General features: G+C 40.8%; 2 protein-coding genes across 6 annotated transcripts in view; one reads left to right on the top strand and one right to left on the bottom strand.

The window, feature by feature from the left end:
- The first annotated feature begins 3,049 nt into the window (after window positions 1–3,049).
- ANKRD1 (ankyrin repeat domain 1) lies at window positions 3,050–13,365 on the top strand. The gene is made up of 9 exons (XM_075612849.1): window positions 3,050–3,199; window positions 6,205–6,384; window positions 7,426–7,563; window positions 7,652–7,759; window positions 8,813–8,911; window positions 9,571–9,669; window positions 9,820–9,918; window positions 10,303–10,401; window positions 10,854–13,365. Exons 1-9 carry the CDS (start codon window positions 3,176–3,178, stop codon window positions 10,962–10,964), a joined length of 957 nt encoding a protein of 318 aa, XP_075468964.1. The 5' UTR covers window positions 3,050–3,175; the 3' UTR covers window positions 10,965–13,365.
- RPP30 (ribonuclease P/MRP subunit p30) overlaps window positions 7,652–24,713 on the bottom strand; it is a 53,085-nt gene continuing 36,023 nt past the window's right edge. For 4 of the 5 annotated variants that reach the window (XM_075612850.1, XM_075612852.1, XM_075612853.1 and 1 more), the window contains exons 8-12: window positions 22,582–22,698; window positions 20,764–20,793; window positions 20,416–20,453; window positions 14,841–14,920; window positions 7,652–13,624 (exon numbers count right to left, since the gene is read on the bottom strand). In XM_075612850.1, coding sequence (XP_075468965.1) covers window positions 13,527–13,624; window positions 14,841–14,920; window positions 20,416–20,453; window positions 20,764–20,793; window positions 22,582–22,698 — 363 coding nt within the window. In that variant the 3' untranslated portion in view covers window positions 7,652–13,526. The remainder of the gene's footprint in view (window positions 13,625–14,840; window positions 14,921–20,415; window positions 20,454–20,763; window positions 20,794–22,581; window positions 22,699–24,713) is intronic. The other variant, XM_075612854.1, reaches the window with a different exon arrangement.

The raw sequence follows: 24,713 nt of genomic DNA, 5'->3' as shown, positions 1-24,713 counted from the left end.
AACCGTTAAGACAATGAAGGGGTTAACTATCAGTGCCCGGTTTATTGTGGGTAGTGGGGGGTGGGTGAAGGTGGTATTTGGCCCATGGTGGGTGTTTAGGCCTTATGGGGGGGGGGGGTTTTGCGGGACGAGTTAACCTCTTCAATACCTTAGCAGTTTCTACTGCTAAGGTAATGAAGGGGTTGACCCCTCCCGCTACCCACCCGGTAGGCTTAAACACCCACCATGGGCCAAATACCACCTTCACCCACCCCGCTACCCACAATAAACATTAAAACACAATACTAGCCAATATACTCATTCATTGCCAGTGTGGTTACCTATGCCCTCAATGGGAGCAAAGATAACCTCAATGGGAATGAATGGGAACCCTCTCTACCCCAAACAACCATTACAGTACAGTAATGGGCAAAATGACTATTATCCAGATCTGGATAATAGCTAATTTGCCCAGTCAAAATAAAACATTATCCAGTCAGCATAAAGTAAAGAAAACCTACTTACCCATGCCAGGATAAAGGCCGTCCTCATCCCCGTCCTCCACATTCATGTCTTCCGTGGGCAGCAACAGCACAATAAAAAACAAACTAATGGCACGAACCCCTTAATCACCTTAGTGGTTAGTAACCGCTATAGTAATATAGCGCTCCCGCTCCCCACCCGGGAGGCCTAACCACCCAGCACGGGGCAACTACCCCCCCTCTACCCATTGATTTGCATAGTGAAACACCATGCCATATAATATGGGCATGATTATCCACTATGGCAGTCAATGGACAACCTAAAACAAAAAAACAATCAACTAAAATAAACAGCAAGTAAAAAAACAAAAAACAGAATTAAAAAAAATAATCATCCAAAAAAACAACAAGAAACAAGAATTAAAAAACCAAACACCAAAAATAAACAAGAACTTAAAAAACAATCAACAAAAAAAACACAGGAATTAAACAAACCAATCAACAGAAATACATATCAATGAAATAAAAACAAGCATTTGCCAAAAAATGCATTGCTTGTCACTGTATTTATCTATAGCCCTAGAGGGGCATAGATAAACACATTGGTAGTCAAAGGGCAACCAAAAGAATTAACATTAAAAAAAATACAATCAAAATACCTGAAAAACAAAAATTACATACAATCAATGTTTTTCTTACCTTTAGATGTCTTCACCCTCCGATTCCGGATTCATCAGGAAGCTCTTGATCAGTGACGCAATGCTCCACAACTTCAGGTAACATCTTTTCTTCTTTCTTCAATCTTCTTTAATTCCATTCCATTAATCCATTCCATAGGCACATGTTGTCCCGTCATCTTCTTAAGTTCAAATGAGACAGGTCATCTTCAAGGCAGATCCATCACATCCTTAAAACAAAAAGGCTGCCATTACATGTTACTGGAACCAATCGGATTGGGAGATATACAATTTGAGGCATCACATGGTACATCCCAATCTGATTGGTTCCAGTACCATGTGACATCTTAAAACACACAAAAATTGTAGCGCATGGAAAGAAAACAGAAAACAGAAACCCGAAATGAGTGCACAAAATATTTATATGTTAAAAATAAAACTAAAAACATAGGCAACATTAAATAAGGCAAAGATACACTTACATAAAAGATAGATCACATTGATCCTATGGTCTGTGATACACACAGAGGGTCGGACCCCGTTACCCAGAACCCCACGATCAGAAATCCTCTGTTGTTACTTGAAATTAATCCAATAGAGATGGCATATAAGGCTGGAATTCCAAAAAAGAGAGAGATCTCTGTCGGCGTCCTCGTGGTATCCCTGGACTGTAGCCCGGATGTCCATTTGGCACTTTCCATATTTTTTTTAAAGGATGTGATATCATCTTAAAGGGATGATGTCACGTCCTTTAAAAAAAATGGCTGCCATCACATGGTACTTAAAATAATCGGATTGGGGGTGTCCCACTTGGAAAAAAAAAGCCGAGATCACATTGCTGCCACGCCAAACGCTTTTTGCATTTTCCTACCTCACGGTTTCAGATTCTTCCTGAATACCGTGATAACACAAATGACAAACCATTCGGCGGGAACATGCCACATCGTTTGAGATGGCAGCAAAGTTATCAAACCTGCTAGAATAGACCACTAAGAATCTATACGCCTGTCTCTTCCTTTCCATTTCCTCCCCTACCTGTTTATTTAGCTACATTGGTTTAGACTTTCTTTGATATTTATTATGTTTTAAAGACTACACATTTATTTTCCATTTTTTCCCCATAAAAAAAATGCCACTCTAATTTATACCTTGCAGATTATTCCTCGGTTTGTGCAAATCTGCCTTTCTAAAATGTAAAGTCTTTAAAGTTTTAATATATAAATGTAGAAATGAGATGTTCTAATAAAAGTGCGTATTTACCCATTTGTTTAAGCAAATAAGAGCTCCTTTGTGTGAATTAAATAATAGCTGGCCATTTCTTTGCTATTTGTGACTCCGTTTGTTTTCAATTATGTCATTGTCCTTTTTAGTAACGGAGACACGGCTCCTGCTCGGTAATCCTCGGGAGAATTCTGTGCAATAAATATAGCATAATGGTATCATCATGGGAATATCTTTTCTTGTCATATTGTTGTTGACCATGAATAGAATTGAAGTCTAGTGCCCCCCCCCCCCCCCGCAGACGGCAGTGACAGTAAATCATCAGAAATGACCACTGATATACAACATGCTCCTTTTCAGCATCTTTTAGTCATTTGAAAGTCAGCAGATAAATCTGGGGCAACAACCAACAGACAGCTGTCATACTAGGCGTAGTGCAGATAGAATGACTAGCATTGCTGAACTCTTAAGTCATTGCCAGTGGAATGGCGATCTCACATTTCATACCGTTTGGAATATTCAATGTGGTTAGCCTACTGGGTCTCTTTTTTTTTTCATCATAGGTTCCCTGCTGCCCTCCCCTTCCAACTCCTCACATGACACAAGATCTGGCTAGTTAACATGTCTGGAATAACAGTGCACCTATCTCGGAGTATGAGCTAGGTCCATAGAAGTTGCATTCCCAGGTTGGAAGATTACCTCATTCAACCTCCCAAAGCTATATAAGCGAAACTGGATTGGGTGCCTCTCAGCAGAGCCGACTTGTCTACTTAAGGGACACGTCTGAAAGGAGTACTGCGAGCTACCATTGGCAAAATGATGCTGAAAGTGGAAGAGCTGGTAGGCTATTATTAATTCATTTAATTTTATGACTAATATACTATAATTTATTGGAATCACAACATATAATACTATACTGTAACAGATATCACATACTTTCCATAAGATGGCAATATTAGCCCAATATATTGTGGCAATGTCATAGGCAGTATAGGTACAGTAAGTATCTTATGTATGCAGTCCATGAATAGACAACTATGGATTTTTTTTTGTGTATGTGACATGCCTTCTTAAAAAGATGTTCGACAGTTTTACAAGGTCATTACACACCAATAGTACAGTACATTTGCTGATTTAAATGCGAGAAGAAAGCATGACCGTTTTCACATACAGTTTATTTTGATGAGCTGTAAAATACAATAGTATGTGCACTTTGAGTTATGTTGGTACCTGAGATGTGTATGCTAATTGTGTGCTTACGTTTATCCCCACTACATATTTTCCCTGCTTTGTACATATTTGTTAGCTCAACGTTCTTCTGTGCTGCATTGGTCTTGGGGAAGTGTAGATTCATTGTAGGTTAGGATATATTTTAGAGGACAAATATGAGAGTTCTCCAGAGATCCTTCTATAGAGCTTCTAAACCTCAAGGGTGCACTTGAAGAAGAGACCTGTGAGGTTTCAAATGCTCTGTACACTGTCATTTAATCTATGAAGAACTTTTATGTTGGGCCCCTAAAGGTATCCCAACAACAGCTCTCATTGGCTGAACCGCTCACGTGATGCCGCCGTCACCCGGGAAAATCAATTTCTTAAATCTGTTTGAAATTTGCACGCTTGGACGCGTCTGTCGTGTGCACTAGGTGCATGCTCCATTGACACCATGACTTTGTTTTGGCATCGCGCACACGAGCGCCACCTTTATAAGCACGCTTTTAGTAATCTCACTAGACATGATGTATGTGGCTGTTTCTCAAAATGAGTGGGCACAGCTAGCTGTGATGGGCACTACAAAATTCTCTCCTTAAGAATACTTAAGAGTTTTAGTAGGTTGGGGGGGGGGGGGGGATATTAGGAGATCAGTTTTAGACAAACTTACAGTAATAAGGCAGTGGAGTTCCATCCATGAGGATATAGCCAGGAGGCAATCAGAGACTGTGGGGTAGATTACAGGTGTGAGGGTAGGAATGGATAGATATACTGTATCTGTGTATCCTCTGCATGGTGATTGAGATTTCCTCCACAGGTGTTCAGTGGAGTGAGTGCAAGTGTGAAGTTAGCGTGTTTGGGGATTTAACCAAGGCCATGGGTTAGAGGAATGGGTGCACCGGTGCCAAGAAAGGGCATACAGATCAAGAGAGGAGGAGAGGATAGAGTTGTAAGAGTTGACGAGATTGTCAGAGTCAGAGGAAAGAGAGAGAGGAGAGGTTAGCGTAGATGCCAGAGTAGTGAGGTCAATTGAGTGAAGATCTCGAGAGTAGCGAGTAGAACAGGTAGGAGGAGGGTGAGGGGAATGTGGTGGTGAATGATAGGAGGTGATAGTCAGAGAGCAGAAGGGAGGAGATAGCAAAATCAGAAAAGGAACAGTTTTTAGTAAAGACCAGGTCTAAATACAGTAGTGACCAACGTTGTGGGTGCTAGATGTCATCCATTGGTGGGGGCCATAGGAGGAGGTTAAAGAGAGAAGGCGAGATGCCCAGGAGACTGAGGGATCATCAATGTGACATTGAAATCCCCCAGTAAAAGAATAGTCAAAGAGAGAAATGAGGAAAACCAGGATTTACAGTATGAGCAGAAGGTGGAGGTAGAGAATGTAGAGGTAGAGAGCCTGTAGATGACTGCCACATGCAGAGAAAGAGAGTAGAAAAGCTGGACAGCGTGTACCTCAAAGGAAGAGAAAGAAACAGATGGAGCCCTAGGGCGTAGCTGATATTGGCAGCCAGAGGAAAGAGGAGACCTACCCTCCACCCTAGAGTGAAGTATGAGAGAGAGGCCACGATAAGAGACAGCAGCCCCCACAGCAGAGTCATGTTGTGAGAGCCAGGTTTATGTTAGTGCAAAGGGATGAAGGGAGCGAGAGCAGAAGCGGTCGTGTAAAGTCTGTACCTTGTTAGTCAGAGAGCCGACATTCCAGAGGGCACACGAGAAGGAAAAAGAGAAGGGAGACAATGAATATGTATTAAGTTAGATGGATAAACACCCTTAGCATGGAGGGGGGAGGAAGCAGGAGGCGTGGGTGAGAGCAAGTGTGTATATGGCCAGGGCCAGGATTAGAAGAGATATCCCCAGCGACAAGGAGTAGAGAGTGAAAGGAGGTGAGAAGGGGACTTGTGGGTACGCTTTTTATTGAGGTGTGCAGAAGTAGCTGGGGTATGTAAATAGTGGTGCACTGTCTGGGTACAGGCAAAGGTGGAGGGAAGGAGATATGAAGAAATGCGGATAGGAGGAGAGTGGTGAAGGTAGAGAGAATAGAAAAGTTTACCAAGAAGTGAAGAAACAGCAAACAGAAAATGCAATAGGGAGGGCTTATTGAGATGCAGCACAGGTACTGTAGTAGGGAGAGAAAGGTAGGAGAGAGTTCCAAGGTATTGCAGGATATGATGTGTATGATTTGAAAGAACAGATGAATAAATCAGTCCTGACAGGTTTTACAGTAGCACTGATAGATAGACAGCGGCTTATAAAGTTAGTTTTTAGCTGTGCATAAATTGTCAAGAGCGTTTTAAAAACGACATTCTCACAGTTGCAGAGTTGCTGTTAAAGTGCGGAACCCAGTTGTTCTTTCCCTGCTCATCTCCCATTTAATTCCCCCGGCACTTAACAAGGAGACACAGCCAATACAGACTGACGTCAATACTCTAACAATATCAGGAAGGGGGGATTGTGACTAATTAGCAGAGACATAGAGACATACCAAAGAAATGTTAATCTGCTAACAGTTCTGTTGCACTGAAGTTAAATTAATAGAAGTCAAATCAGCATCAAATACAGATATAGGGACACACTACAGAGATGTTACGGTGATGATAGTTACGGTGAGTAATGATGCTGCTTTTTACTGACAGGTGACCGGAAGGAAGTGTGACGGCAAAAAGACTGGAGATTTTGTACAAGAGGATTTCAAGAGCGGAGTATATGAAGCTGCTGTAACTTTAGAGAAACATGACGGCCTGAAGACAACTTCAAAGTCCCTGCTGGCCCAGGAAGAGGAGAAGCAAATAAAGGAGAAACAGCTGAAGGCCGAGGTGTGACCCGCTTCTCTAACTAACACTATTCATACTTTGCAGCCTCTTTAGAGGCCTAGCTTCATAATAATGAACATTTCTGGTGTATACTATGCACCTGAATTCTATCATAATCCAACTAGTGGCTGTATGCCAAGAAGATCCACGTGATAAATCACCCAGTAATTCTTTAATTGAAATGTGATCATAAACATCCATTGTTTAGCAATTGGGTTTAACTTTCTTGGACATCTTAATTTTCCAGTCTTACCATTCCCCTTCAAACCCAGTACACAAGGTAGACTAATAAAACTTTAACAGTGCCAGGAACTAAAGAAATAATTGGGCAAGTTAGGGTGGTATTCGTGTTTATTTTTCATTTTCCAAAACAGTACTGCTTACAAAGAGAGATGGGTTACATTTCGGATGGAATTCGAATCTGCCATGAATTGGCCGGTTCCTCTCAACCGCGGAGCAGGCTCAAAAAGGCACATTGGTGCTTTTTTTTGTCTGTATTACTTAGAATCTGTCAGACGGAACCTGAATCCGTCAAACGGAATTATTATGGGAGGAAGAGAGTCTATAAATATCAACGTAAAGATGTTCGGCGGATTCGGATATAATTTGAATCGGTCGACGGATTCTTTAAAATCCGTGCTGTCGAGACTCACAGACGGATTTGGAAGAATTCGGACGGCCGTACAATGAAGTAATACGCTGGCGGATTTCATTCTGCGGATCAGATGTGACCGGGAAAATCCGCGGAACGAATTGAGAATGGTTCGCTCATCTCTACTTACAGTACAAGTAGTTTCTAGGTGATATTTTTTCTTTACAAAGAAAACTGCTCATAGCGTTTAGGCTCAACTTTTGTAATTCTTTTGTTAGCATATACGATAGCAAAGCATAAGTGAATTAATTGGACTAGACATTCCACATCTTATCACACAAGCTCTGTAAAAAAAAATATATGATGTATTTATTTCATGTATTACAATTTCTGTCGATTGTAAATCAAAGCATACAAAACACTGACTGTACTTTTTCATTTGTTGCATTCAGCTTGTAAAGAAGAAATTAGAGCAGAGACCAAAGCTTGATAATTTAGAAGATCTTCAAGCTATTATTACGCTCAAAAAAAGAAAACGATGCAAGAAAATTAAAGTGCCTGTTGTCAAGGAACCAGAGCCGGAAGTTCTTGTAAGTTTGCAATGAAACAATTCAGAGAACAGCCTAACGTCGAGCATTGAATTCAACAGGAATGTAACAGGTGATCTATTTCTCCTAGGTTGACAATGTGGATGAACCTACATTGTTTAAAGCGGCTTTAGAAAATAAAATGCCAATCATTGAAAAATACTTGTCAGATGGCGGAGATCCAAATGCTTGTGATGAGGTACGATATGTTTCTTTTTTTTGTTACATACTTTTTACATTTGCCAAGTAACTAAATATAAAAGGTCACCACTTTCAAAAAGTACACACTTAGGCCGAGTCCATAGAAGGACCGACAGCGCCGAGCTGTGCGGACGCTCCGCGATGAGCCCCGTCATCCTCAATGAGGATGTCTTGAGAGGGGGCTTCCTTGAGCATCCGCAGGCGTGCTGAGGCGCAGGGATTTTCAGCCGACATCAGAAATTGTATCTGTGCGCGCTGTCGGCTGAAACATCCAATCGGAGCGAAGCAGCGTCACGACGTCGGCCCCATGACGTCAGTGCTCCGCCTCCCGATCGCGCATGCTGGCTCGCTCCTGATTGAGCAGGTGAGCCTCAGCGTCAGCACGGAGGAGCGCTGTCGGTGCTTCTATGGACGCAGCCTAAGAGAAACGATTGTTAAAAGATCAATATTCTTATACAGAAGCTCAGCTTAAAAAGAAGTTAGCAAAAATACGAAAGGCTTTTTATTCTAACAAATGCAAATTCCCACTGGTTTTCATTTTTTTAAATTTTTGGTTGATTTACAATGCTTGTTTGTGAAGTAGATTATATTTCTTACCATAGCGGGAGAAATTGTTTGGAGGTTCTTTGCAGGTTATGGCATCGCTTAGTGCAGGGGGCTCAACTCCAGCTCTCCCTCCCCGCCCCCCCGCAACTTGTCAAGTTTTCAGGGTATCCCAACTTCAGCACAGGTGTCTCAAACAGAGGCTCAGTGTTTCACTGTCCCCAGCGCCATGACCGAACAAGCAAAAGTCTGCGCCGCTAAGAAACGTGTCTGCGGCGGTCACGCTGCAGGGGGTCCGTGCTTCTTAATGGGACCCCCCCCTGCATTAACCTTTTGGTGCCGTGACCACGAGTAGCTGTGGCACAGAAAACGTTAAGTCTGACTACATCTGTATGTCACTGCAAAATCATGAAAAATGGAAATAAAAATGTAATATTAAAAGAGAATATCCATAAATGTACAGTAAGCTATGCAGCACTGTTTCAGCTCTCCGTTCTTTCCTTAACAGTACAAGCGCACAGCACTGCACAGAGCCTGCTCAGAGGGACATATCGCAATTGTAGAGAAATTAATCGAAGCTGGAGCGAATATTGAATTCAGAGACATGGTACGTATGGAAATGTCCAGTACATTTTGTTTAAAGATTAGATGAATAATCGCAGGAGAACAGATCCTACAAACAGGGAGAGGGAATTACAACACATGTTGTAAAGCTTTTGCTAAATCTGAGACTGTAGCTTCTATTCATCTTTAGCTGCCAGATCATACAAAGCAGCAAAAGCTACAGGTGAAGATTGGAGAGGACAGAGAAATCAGTAGTGGAAGTGTTGTGAATGCCCACATTTGACGAGATACTTTAAAGTAACACTGCAAAATGTTATGCTAGCACTGCCTTCAGTTTAATGGCAGTATCACAAGCTAGGTGCTGTCTCTGGCAGACCAGACAAATCTTTTGACACTTGGATGGCCTTTTATTTAAGTTTCCCTTGTGTAATTGTGCTGTGCTATAAACAAATAGCACCAAATTTAGACACAAAAAAAACTTTTAAACGTAAATGTCTTTTACTAATGCTTGTTTAGAGCAGTTCTGGTAGTACCAGAATGTGGGTTTAGCATTGATAAACCCACCACAAAAAAATTAGAAATATCTGGGAAGTGGCAAAAGTCCATAAAGTGTACAATGTCTCCCTGCGGCAGGATGAAAGTCCAACGATATCTCGCTGCTCTGCCACTAAACATTTTGCCTCCTACATGCTTCCCTTCCAGCTTGAATCAACTGCAATACATTGGACTTGTCGTGGTGGAAGTGTTGAAACTCTGAAGTTTTTGCTGAACAAAGGAGCAAACATTAATGCAAGAGACAAGGTACCGTATTCTCCACCAACAAATGAACGATTGCAAGAAGTATACATTGATTCTCATTGGAAGCTTTTAATAGATATGGTTTCTTCCCTCCGCTGATGTAACTTTTAATGTACAGTGTTGTTAATGCTGCTTTCTCCCCCATCCCCTTAGCTGCTCAGCACTCCGCTACATGTTGCGGTCAGGACGGGGCAGTATGACTGTGCGGAACATCTTATTGCCTGTGAAGCAGATTTAAATGCCAAAGACAGGGTGGGTACAATAATATGATATCCCATAGCATGTGACTTGCTTATATTCACTCAGAACAAATTACATGAACGTCATTGCTGTGCTGTATCATTACACATATAACTATAGTTATAATTGGGGTTGTTGAGAAACACCCCTCTACCATAGTGTTCCAGATTCACTATTTTTCACGTTTAGTGATTAGGTTTCCGCTTTTTTTCTTGGTTACATATAAATAACTATAGACCTCCGCATAGTTGACATGTATTTCCAATGTGTTCAGTACACGAAAGCGAAGCATCACATTGCTTTTGATTTGTGCACCGATAACCTCTGAATGCGCTATTCCCTAAACATTAATGAAACAGTTCTGATTATATTGGCTTCTTTCCTTTGTCTTTGCAGGAAGGAGATACACCAATGCATGACGGGGTTAGATTGAATCGGTACAAAATGATACGACTTTTGATTCTATATGGAGCAAGTTTAACCTACAAAAATAGTGTAAGTTCCTTCAAAAACGAACACACGATTTAGTCGTTTCTGGTCTCTTCATTTTTATTATGCGACAAACAAATTCTTATGTTGCCCTGTATTCAATAACTAAACACACCTTCATAGTTCAGCTATTACTACCCTGGGTATGACCTGCTAAAGAGAGGTTAGCTCTCCAAAGCTCATCAGCACAGTATAATTATATTAAAAAAAGTATCACAGACCATACAAACATTAAGACATATCTTCTATATACATTATTGACTTGATTATTATCTTGGTTATGCACACTACCAAATTTTGATCACAGATGAAATAAAAACAGCCTTGAAATATGAAAAAACAAAACAACAGGAAACAAAAGAGAAGAAAAATGCATCCAACATGAACCATCTACCTAAAACATTGCATGATTCTATAGCTTCATGGCTGGCTAAATAACTTTCAATTGTATTTACCAGGTAGGAAAGACGCCAATGGAACTCGTACTACAGTGGCAGAATGGTACAAAAGAGATCTTTAACGGGCTTCAAGACAACTCATACAAGAGTTCTCACATAGCCACATTTTGAATGAAGAACAGTCTGACCTGGAACGTTGAAGCACTTCAAGGCAAAAACAAAAACAAACAGCCCTTGAGCACTTATTTTTGCACAGACCTTTTTTTTTTGCGTTAAGGAACAGTACAGCTTTGATGTATGATTATTCCACATAATTTATTTGCGAAACGACTTAATTTATTGCTGTTATTTATTGATTTTTCTCCTTTGTATTTATTTATTGAAGATTTGTAAGCGAGACAGATTTGTAAAAGTCAATCATTGCCATTACGCTTTACACTAATGCGACGCGGATAGAAACATTAATACGTCTATCACATTATAAACCCATTTTACTTAACTTATATTCATATTTTCAACTTGCGTGACAGTTTGATAGGCATATCGCATGCGCATGCGTACTGAAACTCCGACTATCAAAATGTTTGTGTTGAAGCAATGGAGACGAACTTATCGTTACTGTGCAACGAACGTGACAAACTCATTTAAAAGAAGGATGCCGGAGCAACCACTTGCCCGGCTGTATGTGACTTAACCCTCAACTTCAGCAAGGGCCAGCAGCTCACTGGAGAGCAACGTCTTGCTGGCCTCTGCCACAAAGAAGTTGTCAAACAGGGAATGGCAACCGGAATGTAAGAAAGAGAAGTGGAAGGTTTGAGTAAATAAAGAGCTTAGAAATCTTACCAAGTGTTGTAGTAAAACTGGAGTCTCTATTCAATGTGCTGTGAGGCAGCTTCCCAATACTGCAGTAGGAAGAGAGCATAGCACCATTCTAACCCTTCCTCGCCTCACAGTCATAGGGCAGTAGCTTCCAAGTATATTGAATAGAGCCTGTAAGGGAGGATGCCTCTGCTTTAGCACACAGTGGTGTGATGCAAGCATCGCTAGCGACATGAACGTTTAGGAGTTAATGACTCCTTATTTTGGAGTCTGAGCTGGGTATTCTAAGCCGTATGTAACGAGGGTAAGAGGACGACCATGAGAATGGATGAGAGTCTCCGTTAGACATGCAAATAGAAATGCTGACAAATAGGGATGTTGAACTATGTGATGTCCTTTTGTACATTTGTATTTTTTTTGTTGTTGTACATTTTCTATTACGTACTTGTATTCAGAAGGAAATAAATGGCATAGCTCTTTACTGGCCGTGCATACATACATGGAATAAAAGACACGCAATGCCTATTAATGCTTTGAAGTACAGAACAGTAAGGGTTGAAAGAGCTGACCATATTATAGTTCGTTATTCAAGGTCTTGCCTTAGGTTGTAGCATACTAGTCTGAAACGTACCGTATCTTATTATCAGAGTGTGCTTCGGATGCTAAAATGACGAGTGCTTAATGTAGCACATTTGCATCATATTTTGAATGGCTGGAGCCTTGAGAAATGATCCTACATATCAATGATCAACCTCTTGGCAAGGTGAACTAAAGCTAAAGCTTTAATCAGCTACAGAATCATTTCACTTTCAGGATGAGCAGCAGACAAGCCAATAACATTATTATATTCAGATATAGTGGTGATCATGGTTTGCCACCTAGTGGCACTAACTTGTAACTGGCACGTGCTCTCCTTTAGTGTAAAAATCAGGCTGGAAGAGTTGCAGTACTCTGCATTTCTATTCTAATCCGTAACTTATTTAAGGTGTGGTTCACACCTATCCCAGCTACAAATTACAGAGCCAGTATAAACCAGCATCACACTGATGAGACCCAAAAGGGGTGGGTTTACAGGCAATGCAGTATAACCCAGGCTGTGCTGAAAAGCTGTGTAATGCAGCAGGCATAAGCTTATAGGGGTCCATGTCCAAATGGATTTGAAGCAAAAGGTGACACTGTGCATGTCTTTTCCCAGAATCCTTTGCTGCAGTGGAAGCACTGTATGTTAGGCGAGAAGGTTGCAGACCTGTCTGAGGCATGAGAATGTGCTCACAAGTGATACTTTCATTTGCTGCATTTTAAAACAAGATGATCCACTCATTGGGTCAAATGTCATTGTGATATGATGCAATGCCCATGTGGGGGAAACGTTAAGATAGGCATGACATACACTAGGAGAAGCAGCTGTAAATGGTTTTAACGGTACATGCATTAACGTGCTACCTCTGCAACTGTATGTTATGAGAATGTCTTGTAACACAAATACTGAAACATTAGGTAGGCGCGAAAATATCAATGACCTACATTATAAGAAAGCAACAATGAACAAGGTACAAAACAGGAACACTTTTAAAATTGTTAAACCAACTTTGTGCTTAAAGAAAGTTATACTGAATAAAGACTCACTGCCGAGTTAACCATTTGTTAGAAAAACTAAAATAATCTACAAATGACACCTTTGCTGGTTAGCAATGAAACTATTCTGAAATAATTGCATTTTTTTTAAAGAGAAATAAAAGTTGTGAACTAGTTACTTGTGTGTAGATTTATTGTCAGAACAAAATGTAAAAGGAAATGTGTTATTATTGTGCACTCTCACACAGGGCAGCTGCAGATACAGAACACGTTATGGAATGTCAAAATCTGCCACGTTTATTCAACATCACGTGTAACTGGAAAAGATATGCCACTTTATTATTCCTTTTTGGCTTTTTTGCACACTGGTTCGGCTTCTTCTTCTGAGCACGGTTTCTTCATAGTGTACACAATGCCAAACGCAGTCTTTCGTGTTTCTGTAAGCAAAGAGCAAAGAATTACATAGGAACCATAGCAGAATTATTATTATGGTTGTGGATTTTTTGTGAGACGCCAACATATTCCACAGCGCGGTACAAAGGGGTACAGAGTTCTGTATATTACATAAACCGTGACATACAAGAGAGGACAAACATACACAAACAGATACACAGAGGTAATGAGGGGCCTGCTCGTCAGAGATTACTACTACTTCTACTCTGGCTGGAACGTCTCTATTAAATATTTGCTGACAAGATAAGATTAGTGGCAGGACACTAGGTTAGTGGCAGGACACTAATTGTTCAAGTAGTGTTGCAGAGTATACAACTCAGCGTAACAGCCCCATTACAGAAGCACTGTTACTTATTCTAGTATATGAGATAAGTGGCTCAGAAACTAGTGTTGTTGTTTGGGGAACAGTGTATACTGATGGCTGAAAACGTATGCTGCAAATCACCTATTCTTCCATAATCTGATTTCCAATAACAAATTCGTATGAACTCGTGTAAATAAAAGAGTTTCAAGTGGCCCCAAAACAGTACTACAGTACTTACCCCAGTTACTTCTCTCAAACTGGATCTAAAAAGCACATCGCAGTTCTTTCCATCAGTAAATGAAATAAAAGCAGTTTGTTTTACCCCTCCGTTGAGTATTTTGTGTACAAGTACTTTATAGTTGGCGGAACGTCTCATAAGTTATACTTACTGAATTATATGCAATATACAAAAGATGCACTTTTAGTATGTTTGCCATTAGAGAATTATATATGTGATCACCAAAATGCTTTCATACATTAACACTAGAAATCCATAAACTAATAATTGAATGTTACTAAAGTGTATATATTCTTAAGCACTATGTTTTTCGTAATTGACGTTAACAGGGATTTTGAAACACAAACCACGTGGGATGACACACACAGGGGGGGGGGGGGGGGGGTGGCCCAACACTATGTTTTACAATGATGTTGCAAAAGCTCATGGCATGTTATGCTAGTCGAGTTAAATGTAAACGGTTTACTTGCAACATGTGCTGTAGTCAACATCTTCATGTACAGGAGCCGATGCCAAATATCTTCTGCTTCATTTAATGTGCTTTACGGACTTCCTTCTTCATTCAGCGCTGCTTTTACACATATTGTATATGTAGATTAACCTTGCGAGGAGGAACAGAGCGGGTGTGGGCAGTGTGTGCAATCAACCAGAGACTTACCTCCGTGCAGAAGAGCAGCTCGACAATTGGTAGATAGCGCAGCCTTGGCAGCGCCCTCAGACAGTCCAAAGAGCAAACCTCTGGCAATGCATTAAGGATCTTAACTGAACGTATAGTGGAGCAGGTACACTTTTTCCATCCATATCAGTTTATATGGTTAACACTAAAGTCCTCCCCTAGAGGCACTATAGCATTATTTTTTCTTTTTCTTTACACCAGTATGTGATAAGAGAAAATGTATTGTCGCCTTACCATAATTTTCATTTCCTGGAACCCATTATTGCAGTGGGCACTGTAGGGGTTAACACTATCCTTAGCTTGAAGTAGGAAAAGAAATAGTTTCTGCAGGTACCGTGTAGTAGCATAAAAGGCCCTCTCACTATCTGCACGCAGTCTTGTTTCTCCCATAGCTGAAAGCACTAGAGCAAGACATGATAATAACATAGGGAGAGCAAATATGTGCCCACGGCCACAATAACCATATATCCAATTGCTTTAGGAAGTTTAGTTGCAGAGGTCTCATGTAGGTTTGACTATTTCACTACAGTACATTTAACGTTGATGCAAACTACCCTAGAAACAGCCACTGAAGTGAAGCTTGCTCTCCCTCAGCTCTTTTCTCTAAGCTGCAATCTCTTGAGCCTTGTGGGAGGCAGACATACTATTGCCTCTACTGTATGAAATTCCATTCCTAAAAACTTCAGGAACTGAGTGAGAACTACATTAGTTAACTCTTGTCCTTGTTCACAATTCCTTGCCACCGGAATGTGCAAGTAGGCCTCCTTTAGAACCAAACAACAAAGAGTGGGGAGTGATCACAGGACCATACTAATTGAATAAAGTGTTTAAATACATAGGTGAGGTAATCAAAGGGTGGGTGCAAACTGTGAACTGAAAGTGAATCAGAAAAAGAGGAAGGGGAAACACAAAATGGATGTGCCCCCAAAAGAATTCACTTAAATGCACACCCCCCAAGTATAAAAATTAACTTTTAATAAATCCTTAAAACATATATTACCAAAGTAACGTGTAATGTGAATTAAAAAGATATTAAATCTTGACTATCAAGCAACCGTGTCGTAGTTTAATCATACTCCCCCAGTATCAATTGATACGATGGGATGTTGAAGACAGGGAATGCTATGAGTAGGGTATAGAACCCCTCTGGGGTAGCGGTAAGACCGAATGTAGAGTGATATATTATTATATACAGGCAAGTGGCCACAGGATTAAATATCCTAATGCTGCTAAATATAGCCCCCTGCACATTTACATGGAGATAGGTCTAAGTAATAACGCTGGTATGTGATGGTATAATAGCTGTATTATAGAGCTTCCAAATACCGCAGTAATGGCTTAAAAACACAGCAATATAATATGAAGACGCCTCACATTAGGTGCAGGGATAGCAGGCACACTGACCATGAATAGATTAATAAGTAGTTAGCTCATATGGTCTTTTCAGTTACACCCAGGATACTGCAAACACTACATTAAAAACAGCTCCAAGTAGGAGACTGACAACATTGCGCGTCCAACGCGCGTTTCCCTCCAGCAAAGGAGCTTCTTCAGGGACAAGTATTACTGGGGGAATGAGGTCTGAACCCTTTTATACCCTTACAACACCCTAATTGCACAATCAATGAATAACAGCTGGTGCACATGCGCACTGAGGTCCGTTCTAAAATAAACTGCTCAAAAGTTAATAAAAAGTGTTTTATTCATAAACCGCAGTGTTGTGCCTTCATTTTACCCTATTCGCGTTGTTTTCTGTTCATTTTTAAAGCTTCTGAAGCCTTTAAACATTCGCGCCGAATAGAGTATCTAATTTTTATTAACTTTTGAGCAGTTTATTTTAGAACGGACCTCAGTGCGCATGTGCACCAGCTGTTATTCATTGATTGTGCAATTAGGGTGTTGTAAGGGTATAAAAGGGTTCAGACCTCATTCCCCCAGTAATACTTGTCCCTGAAGAAGCTCCTTTGCTGGAGGGAAACGCGCGTTGGACGCGCAATGTTGTCAGTCTCCTACTTGGAGCTGTTTTTAATGTAGTGTTTGCAGTATCCTGGGTGTAACTGAAAAGACCATATGAGCTAACTACTTATTAATCTATTCATGGTCAGTGTGCCTGCTATCCCTGCACCTAATGTGAGGCGTCTTCATATTATATTGCTGTGTTTTTAAGCCATTACTGCGGTATTTGGAAGCTCTATAATACAGCTATTATACCATCACATACCAGCGTTATTACTTAGACTTATCTCCATGTAAATGTGCAGGGGGCTATATTTAGCAGCATTAGGATATTTAATCCTGTGGCCACTTGCCTGTATATAATTATATATCACTCTACATTCGGTCTTACCGCTACCCCAGAGGGGTTCTATACCCTACTCATAGCATTCCCTGTCTTCAACATCCCATCGTATCAATTGATACTGGGGGAGTATGATTAAACTACGACACGGTTGCTTGATAGTCAAGATTTAATATCTTTTTAATTCACATTACACGTTACTTTGGTAATATATGTTTTAAGGATTTATTAAAAGTTAATTTTTATACTTGGGGGGTGTGCATTTAAGTGAATTCTTTTGGGGGCACATCCATTTTGTGTTTCCCCTTCCTCTTTTTCTGATTCTCCTTTAGAACCACTGTTAACATCCAGTGATGAGGTTTTACTTCTTGGATGATCGTATCTAATGAGATCGTGAATTGTCTCACTTGCAGGTACGAGTTTACTTGTCTTTGAACTAGGAAAGCTCTGGATCCTGCAGAAGTCTTTTTTACCAGAACAATTTTGAAATATATTCGCTTTTTCTTTGTTTTTGAGGCACTTTATTATTTTATATCTCGTAGTAGACCTCTCTCAACATGGTATGCATGTTCAAAAAGTTCCTACAAAAGTGAAAGTCTCCTTGTTTTTCTGATGGAAAGAATGCACTTCCACTTCCTAAAGCTTTGGATATAATTGCATCAAGTTTCTTCTCAAAGAGAAATTCTCCCTCGAGTGGTAATGTACAGAAGTAATTTTTTTTAGGCAGAATCTGCGACCCAGTCTCCAAGACATAAGGCTCCCCTCCTCGCTGCCACTGAGAGAGCACGGATCTAGCTGCTAACTTCCAGCGAAGCTTCAACAATATATTCCGTTGCAAGCTTGATCTCAGAGCCCTAAGGATTAAAGATTCCTTAACTCCTTTCTCTAACGCTTCCCATATGCGCATGGCTCTGGATACTGAAATTGATATTGCGGGCTAACATACTGCATGCACCTGCTGCAAAAAAAGTATTTCCTCGTTATGCCCTCCATTCTTATATCCATCACGTCTCTGAAAGATACCACATCCTCTACTGTATGTTGCAATTGCTGAATTTACCTTCGGAGGTATTTACCACAATTTCACTAAAATGTTAATTCATTTTGAGTGTCAGTAGTTTTCTATCTGGTTGGGCCAATTCTGTTTCCACCATGTCTTTAATAACTTGATGGATTGAATATGTTGTTCTTCTATGGGTCGCTGTAATTGGGGGGGGGGGTCTTCCCTGTCCGAGTAGTTTTGCAGGAAAACCTGTGTGGGGAGCTTGAGCAGGTTCATTCAGAGCACACTGTCTTAATTAGCCGGCTCAACTGGCTCATTAGCTCATTTAAAAAGCCTGCAGCATTCACTGCAAAGGAATCTCTAGCACAGGGAGAATCCGTGCTGCCAGAGAGATCCCAGGGGAAGAGAGGCTCTCTGTTCCAAGGAACACTGGTCCTGAAACCCGGCACAGCGAATCCCCACAGACACTACCACATACCCTGGACTGACGTGGAGAGCACACTGCCTATAGGTACCTCTCTTTGGACTGATGTCAAAAGGTTGATAAGAGGCCTAGCTTTCAGCACTCAGGCAGGGACTGCTGAATGTTAGTCAGTGCCCTACATGGGGTTAGTAAGGAGTTTCCACGAAGGGATGAAGCGGAGCACAGCAAATGAAGTTGGGGGCTAGACACCGGTGAGTAAGATGTTGAAAGTCCTTTAATCCATGGTTGACGCGTTACAGTTTTACTAACCCCTGTACCATCATGTCAACCATGGATTAAAGGACTTTTAACATCTTACTCACCGGTGTCTAGCCCCCAACTTCATCCCTTCGTGGAAACTCCTTACTATTTCACATACCATGCGTGACGCACGCTGACGGACCAACCACTCTACAATTGTGAGTACTTCCACTCCTTCATTTATGGATTGGATTCTAATGGCACTCGCATGTGTGGTATTCTCCAGGGAGACGGATATATACAGTAGTGTTTTTATGATGTTATGCATACATTGCTGACTTAAAGATTTGATATAATACACTACAGGTCTCCCACATTCTAGGAGATTTACATAGACACACAGGACTTCAATATACTTACTCTAAAGGGTGGATTCAAGTGGTTCCTCCAAGATTCTTTTAATTGTTGTATCACTCAATATATTATTATTATAGGTAGAACAAAGAGACAAAGGCGCACTGCCAGGGAGTCAGGTGGTATTATTATTATATACTGCAATGACTCTCTACAGTTGAGCATCGATTGTTGGAATTTTTCCTATCTTTGCCTACATGGGGTTAGGCCTGGTTATTATTTTCTGCTCTAATTCTGTTTCTGTTTAAAGCTATTGACTAATAAAGCCTACATTTATTTCTCCTAAAACGTCTCCAGTGTTTTACCCTCTGCGCAAGTCTTCTAGTCTCCCTGAACAGTTTATCTGTCCTCGGTATCTTCTAATTCTAGAACTTTCCTCACAGCCTTTATTAGATCTATTAAAATCAAGATTCTCCCGTTAAGCTTTCTTGTGCTCAAGATTCCCTGTATTCCCCTTTCCGAGAAATGCTGGAACTGCACCATCCTATCAAGGCTAGTCTGAGATCTTGATCTCTTCTTAGGCGGTTTACTCACTTGTAATATGGCAAACTCGACTACTGTATCTTCTACTGAGAACCCCTTGGATTAAACTGCACTAATTGCAGTCTTGGCGAGTCCCCTTACGGCTGTAGGACAATAAATAAACTACATGCAGGTAGTGTCAGGAGTCTTTTATATACTATCTGCAGGAACAATTTCCTCTCCTACTTCACACTAAGGATAGAGTTAACTCCTACAGTGCCACTGCCATGGGTAACAGGAAAATGTAGTTATTGTATTCAGGTTGTCACAGCCTTTTTTGCCCATTGGACTGCATACATTGCCAGCCCACTGTAGATAAATATTATATTGTATTATTATTAATAATAATGATAATAATAATAATAAATCTAGTATATGGTCAGTAAATACATTTTGTTGGGATACATTTGGTGCAAAACAATGCAGTTTATAGCGGAATATAGAGCCATCGTGACAATGGGGTATGTGTATATAAAAGACACTTTTGGGAATCAAAATTACAAAATGAAACCCTGAACTGAATTTACAGTAAACAACTCATTTTTATAGTAATTTATTTACCAATAATTTAGGTATGGATGAACAAGTTTTATCATTCATAATCTGCATTGTCCCATATTGTTTAATAGCAGTAATGACTTTTTATTAAGGATACAACGTGGCAACATCATAAGGACCTCTCATTTCCAGTGGCTAAGGATAGAAACATGCGAATAATTTAAATATCCAAACAGAAGAACAATGACTCCACATGTTTTACATTTGTCACATTCTTACCAATGAAGTTTGGTACGAGTGTACAAAGCGCGACATAGAACAGTTGTGCTGGTAAAGTGCAGTCCTGCTTCGAGTCATTCTGCATATGGACATCTTGCAGTGACATGTACTGCACTCACCATTATTCGGCCCTTTGCCAGAAAGTCATTTCTCAGATGTTTACTCGCTATAAATATGTACCTAGGAAATTCATTATCCTTAAACAGGTCACAATATTTCAACTTACCCTTTCTGCTGCACTTGAAACTATAATGTTCTAGAAGAAAAATATGTATTTGTATTAAAAATCCATTTAAATTTGATCTGACATATTGAAGAGCAGTAACAGTGAAGGGCCCGGGAATCATCAAAGCGAGATCCGCTTCCGAATCGGCGCCTTTAAAGTCAATGGCAGATATCGCCGTTTCCGGCGCGATAATGCGGATCCGTGCTTTGATGGCTACCGGCCAAAGGGTTCTCTACCCATTTTTTGAAAACTAGACCGCAAACCTAAATTGTACAATCAAAAGAGCCACAATTGATGTGCAGCCAGTGAAAAAATAAAAAAATAATAATATATACATATACACTTAGTTAAGTTATGGTGGGTAAAAAAAGTGACAAAAACCCTCCACAGCAAAGCAAATGGAAATATTACTGTATGCTCATTTGCATGTCTTAGCAGGTCTGCAACCCCGTCTCTCACCATTATGGGGAAAGGTGGGGTTGCAGACCTGCTAAGACATGCAAATGAGCATACAGTAATATTTCCATTTCAGATATATATATATAACGAAAAGAAGACAGCGCGGCTCCCATAGCATAATACTGTATTTTAATAATAACAATATGCGTGCAGATAGATCACGGACACTTACATTGTGCAAAATAAAATAAGACAGTGATATAGAATCTTTAACATCACCCGATGGAGCCTCCGCACATGAAGGGGAAGGAGCTAGCATTGGGCTTTTATATCCAACAACTCATATTTTGAGTATTTTAGACATTCGCTCGCTTTGGAGCCGGTCCGTTTCCATTACGTTTGAAACTTCGATTTAGGAAGTCTGACTGCCGCGTCAGCATCCTATGGTATTGGTGGATACACACTCTCACGGGATTTTACAGCCAGGAGGAGACTGGGTGCGCGCGCACCCTCCTGGTATCCACGGCAGGAGTGTGTTGGACATCACACACGTTATTCATCTACGGCGGCTCCATCGGGTGATGTTAAAGATTCTATATCACTGTCTTATTTTATTTTGCACAATGTAAGTGTTCGTGATCTATCTGCACGTATATTTTTATTATTAAAATACAGTATTATGCTATGGGAGCCGCGCTGTCTTCTTTTCGTTCTACACATCAAGAGGAAGGTGGTTTTTCCCTGAGGACCGGCAGCGACACCAAGTTGCTGTTTAAAGACACTTTTATTTTTTCTCTCATTCACCACTTCTTTTTGGGCTTTTTTCCCCTTTCTCTCCCTTCCCTCCCCTTTTCCATTTCCCTTCCCTTCTTCCCTCCCCCCCCCCCCTTGTCTGTGTTGTATGTTTATCTATGTTTTGTCCTTCGCATTAATATTGTGTATTTAGGAACTAGTGTATCCCTCTGGTATAACATCATTGTGCATTTGCTACCATTTACTGCCTGGTATTCCAGCTAGCGCAGCAGTTTTTTTTCTTTCTTCTTCATATATATATATATATATATATATATATTCTCACAGGAAAAAAAGATGATGTCCTCGGAATTATTACCCAATAGCCATCATGTAGTTATGATCTTTCTAGATACTATTTTAAAGCCTGCATCCCAAAGTAAACAAAAAGAATAATATCAAGAGGACTGTTCTAATATTTGTTAGTAGGTCAGGCGGTTTTTAACCCCCTCACTCTCAGACAGGCCTGCGACGCATTTGTTTGCAATTGGTTACAGGCCTCTTTGGCAGTGTATGGGTGAAGAGTATTTGGCACGGCCATTTGAAACGCCGGCACGTATGAGAACCGCCTGCATGTCCTGCCACAACTGTGCATTACAGAACTGCAAAGATGCAGTGAAAACCTACCTTCCCTTTGCAGAACTGCATTAAGCTGAGCGCATTGGAAATCGTGTATCGCCTCAATGTCGAGTCCTTAATCGCAGGAGTGTAAACCAGTTCAAAGAAGATGCCGCGTTGTATTGCCTACAATTAGAATTGTCAAAACCAGATTAAAATATTCGCTTGCAAATAAGCAAAGCTGAAATCATTTTTATATTTTTATTTAAACAATTTAAATATTGTTATCATCTGGTAGTAAACGTTTCAGCAAAATGCAGGTAATATTACAAGTAAAAAACAAACAAATGATAAATAGAAAAGTAGTCACTGATTTGGAATAGTTGAGAATGAAAAAGAAAACTAAATAGATCTAAGTGAAATTATTTAAAAGGCTTGAACAGCAAAATAGAGCTGTTGATGACATCTTTAAAGCTTTTAAAAGTTCTTCCCATTTTGCCACTATTATTAAAGAAGTCAGCAAGGGTGCTTGTGTTCCCATAATGAGAAAGCCAGCCCTGCCCGTGATGCATTCACTTTATTTGAAGCCAGAATCCAGAGTTTGAGAAGTTCAGCTAATGCAGTAGCAATGTCAAACCTATGGAGGGATATCTATCGAGAATCACAAACTGGGGAGTCGCTCCACCAAAACGGCAGCATTCCTTACTCTGTGCCTGTGTATCGGGGGGCTTTGCTCAAATGTTTGTTGCCCCAATTGGCTCCACTTACACAATCAGCATTTTGGGGAGTGGTTATAGGAACACCCCCCCCCCCCCAACTCCAGTCCTCAAGGGCTACCAACAGGTCAGGTTTTCAGGATATCCCTGCTTCAACACAGGCTTCGACTGAGCTGAGGCAGGGATATCCTGAAAACCTGACCTGCTGGTAGCCCTTGAGGACTGGAGCTTGGCGCCCCTGTTACAGTACAAGGTAGGGAAGGAGACCGTCGGCACAATTGTATGAGATGTATCGAGCTTTGCGCCTATAACTAGTGCAAATAAATCTGCCAGGCTTAGGTGGCGTTAGCCTCGGCTCCAAAGAGATCCGCGCCAAACAGCAGAAGCAAGAGTTCAAAAATTCATACAGATGTCGCTGCTCGCAAACTGACGCAGATACTCGCGCTTTTCTCCACGGTAGATTCTATGGGACTTTTGTGGGGTGTGACCTTGTCTTTACGAGCAAAAGTAATAAATACCAATGCACATCTCCAACTTTCTTGCACTGAGAGCCTTATTCTATATACGCTGAAGCGGCTGCTCAGGCGGTTTTTGGTCAAAAATGCCCATTGGATGGAAGTAAGGAGTCTCCGGAGCTGAACCCCATTAATTTAATCTCTGGGTACCCCCTGCTTCTGAAGATACTTGCCTATGCAGGGGGTACTAGTAGCTGCAACTGTCGGCTAGCAGGGTCTCGTTATGGCGGAGTTTCAAAGCTCCAGCGCCCTGCGGGCCAATAGGAAGCCGTGATGTCATCCGGTTCAGCTTCCTATTGGCCCATGTGACGCAGGTGTTTTAAACTTTAAACCCCAGCTACCTTAGCCGGAGTGGCTATCTGCACCCCCTACGGAGGCAAGTATTTCTGGAAGCAGGGGGTCCCCAGAGCTGAAATGAATGGGGTTCGGCTATGGAATCCCACTGCTTCAATCCTGTATTAAAAATTGAAAATGGCAAGACTCCTTGGTGAAGCCAGTTTCCTGAAGTTTGTGGTTCAATACTATATCAATTTGGGGAAAATGGCCCAAGCTGCCACTTTGACGTGTATTGAGTTACCGCGTTAGTGTCAAAGTTCTCCAAACGATAACTCCATAATGCAGGAACTGTGGGATTTACATTTGGGAGGACTGATTAAGCTCCACAATCACTTACTCACAGGTTACCCACTAATTAGCAGGCAGGGGTTTTTAAACTGTGGGAAAAGAACGGAAGATAGAACGGAAGATAGAACGAAAGATAGAACGAAAGATAGAACGAAAGATAGAACGAAAGATAGAACGAAAGATAGAACGGAAGATAGTTACGTAGTAGATGAGGTTGAAAAAAGACATACGTCCATCAAGTTCAATTTATGCTAAATTTAGACAACAGATACTTTATAAATTCCTTCCTGACTCCAAGAATTGGCAATCGGATTAATCCCTGGATCAATATCCCTCCCATTTAGTA

Source organism: Ascaphus truei, chromosome 8, assembly GCF_040206685.1.
Source record: "Ascaphus truei isolate aAscTru1 chromosome 8, aAscTru1.hap1, whole genome shotgun sequence".
Classification (NCBI taxonomy): domain Eukaryota; kingdom Metazoa; phylum Chordata; class Amphibia; order Anura; family Ascaphidae; genus Ascaphus; species Ascaphus truei.
This window is presented reverse-complemented; position numbering and strand designations above follow the sequence as displayed.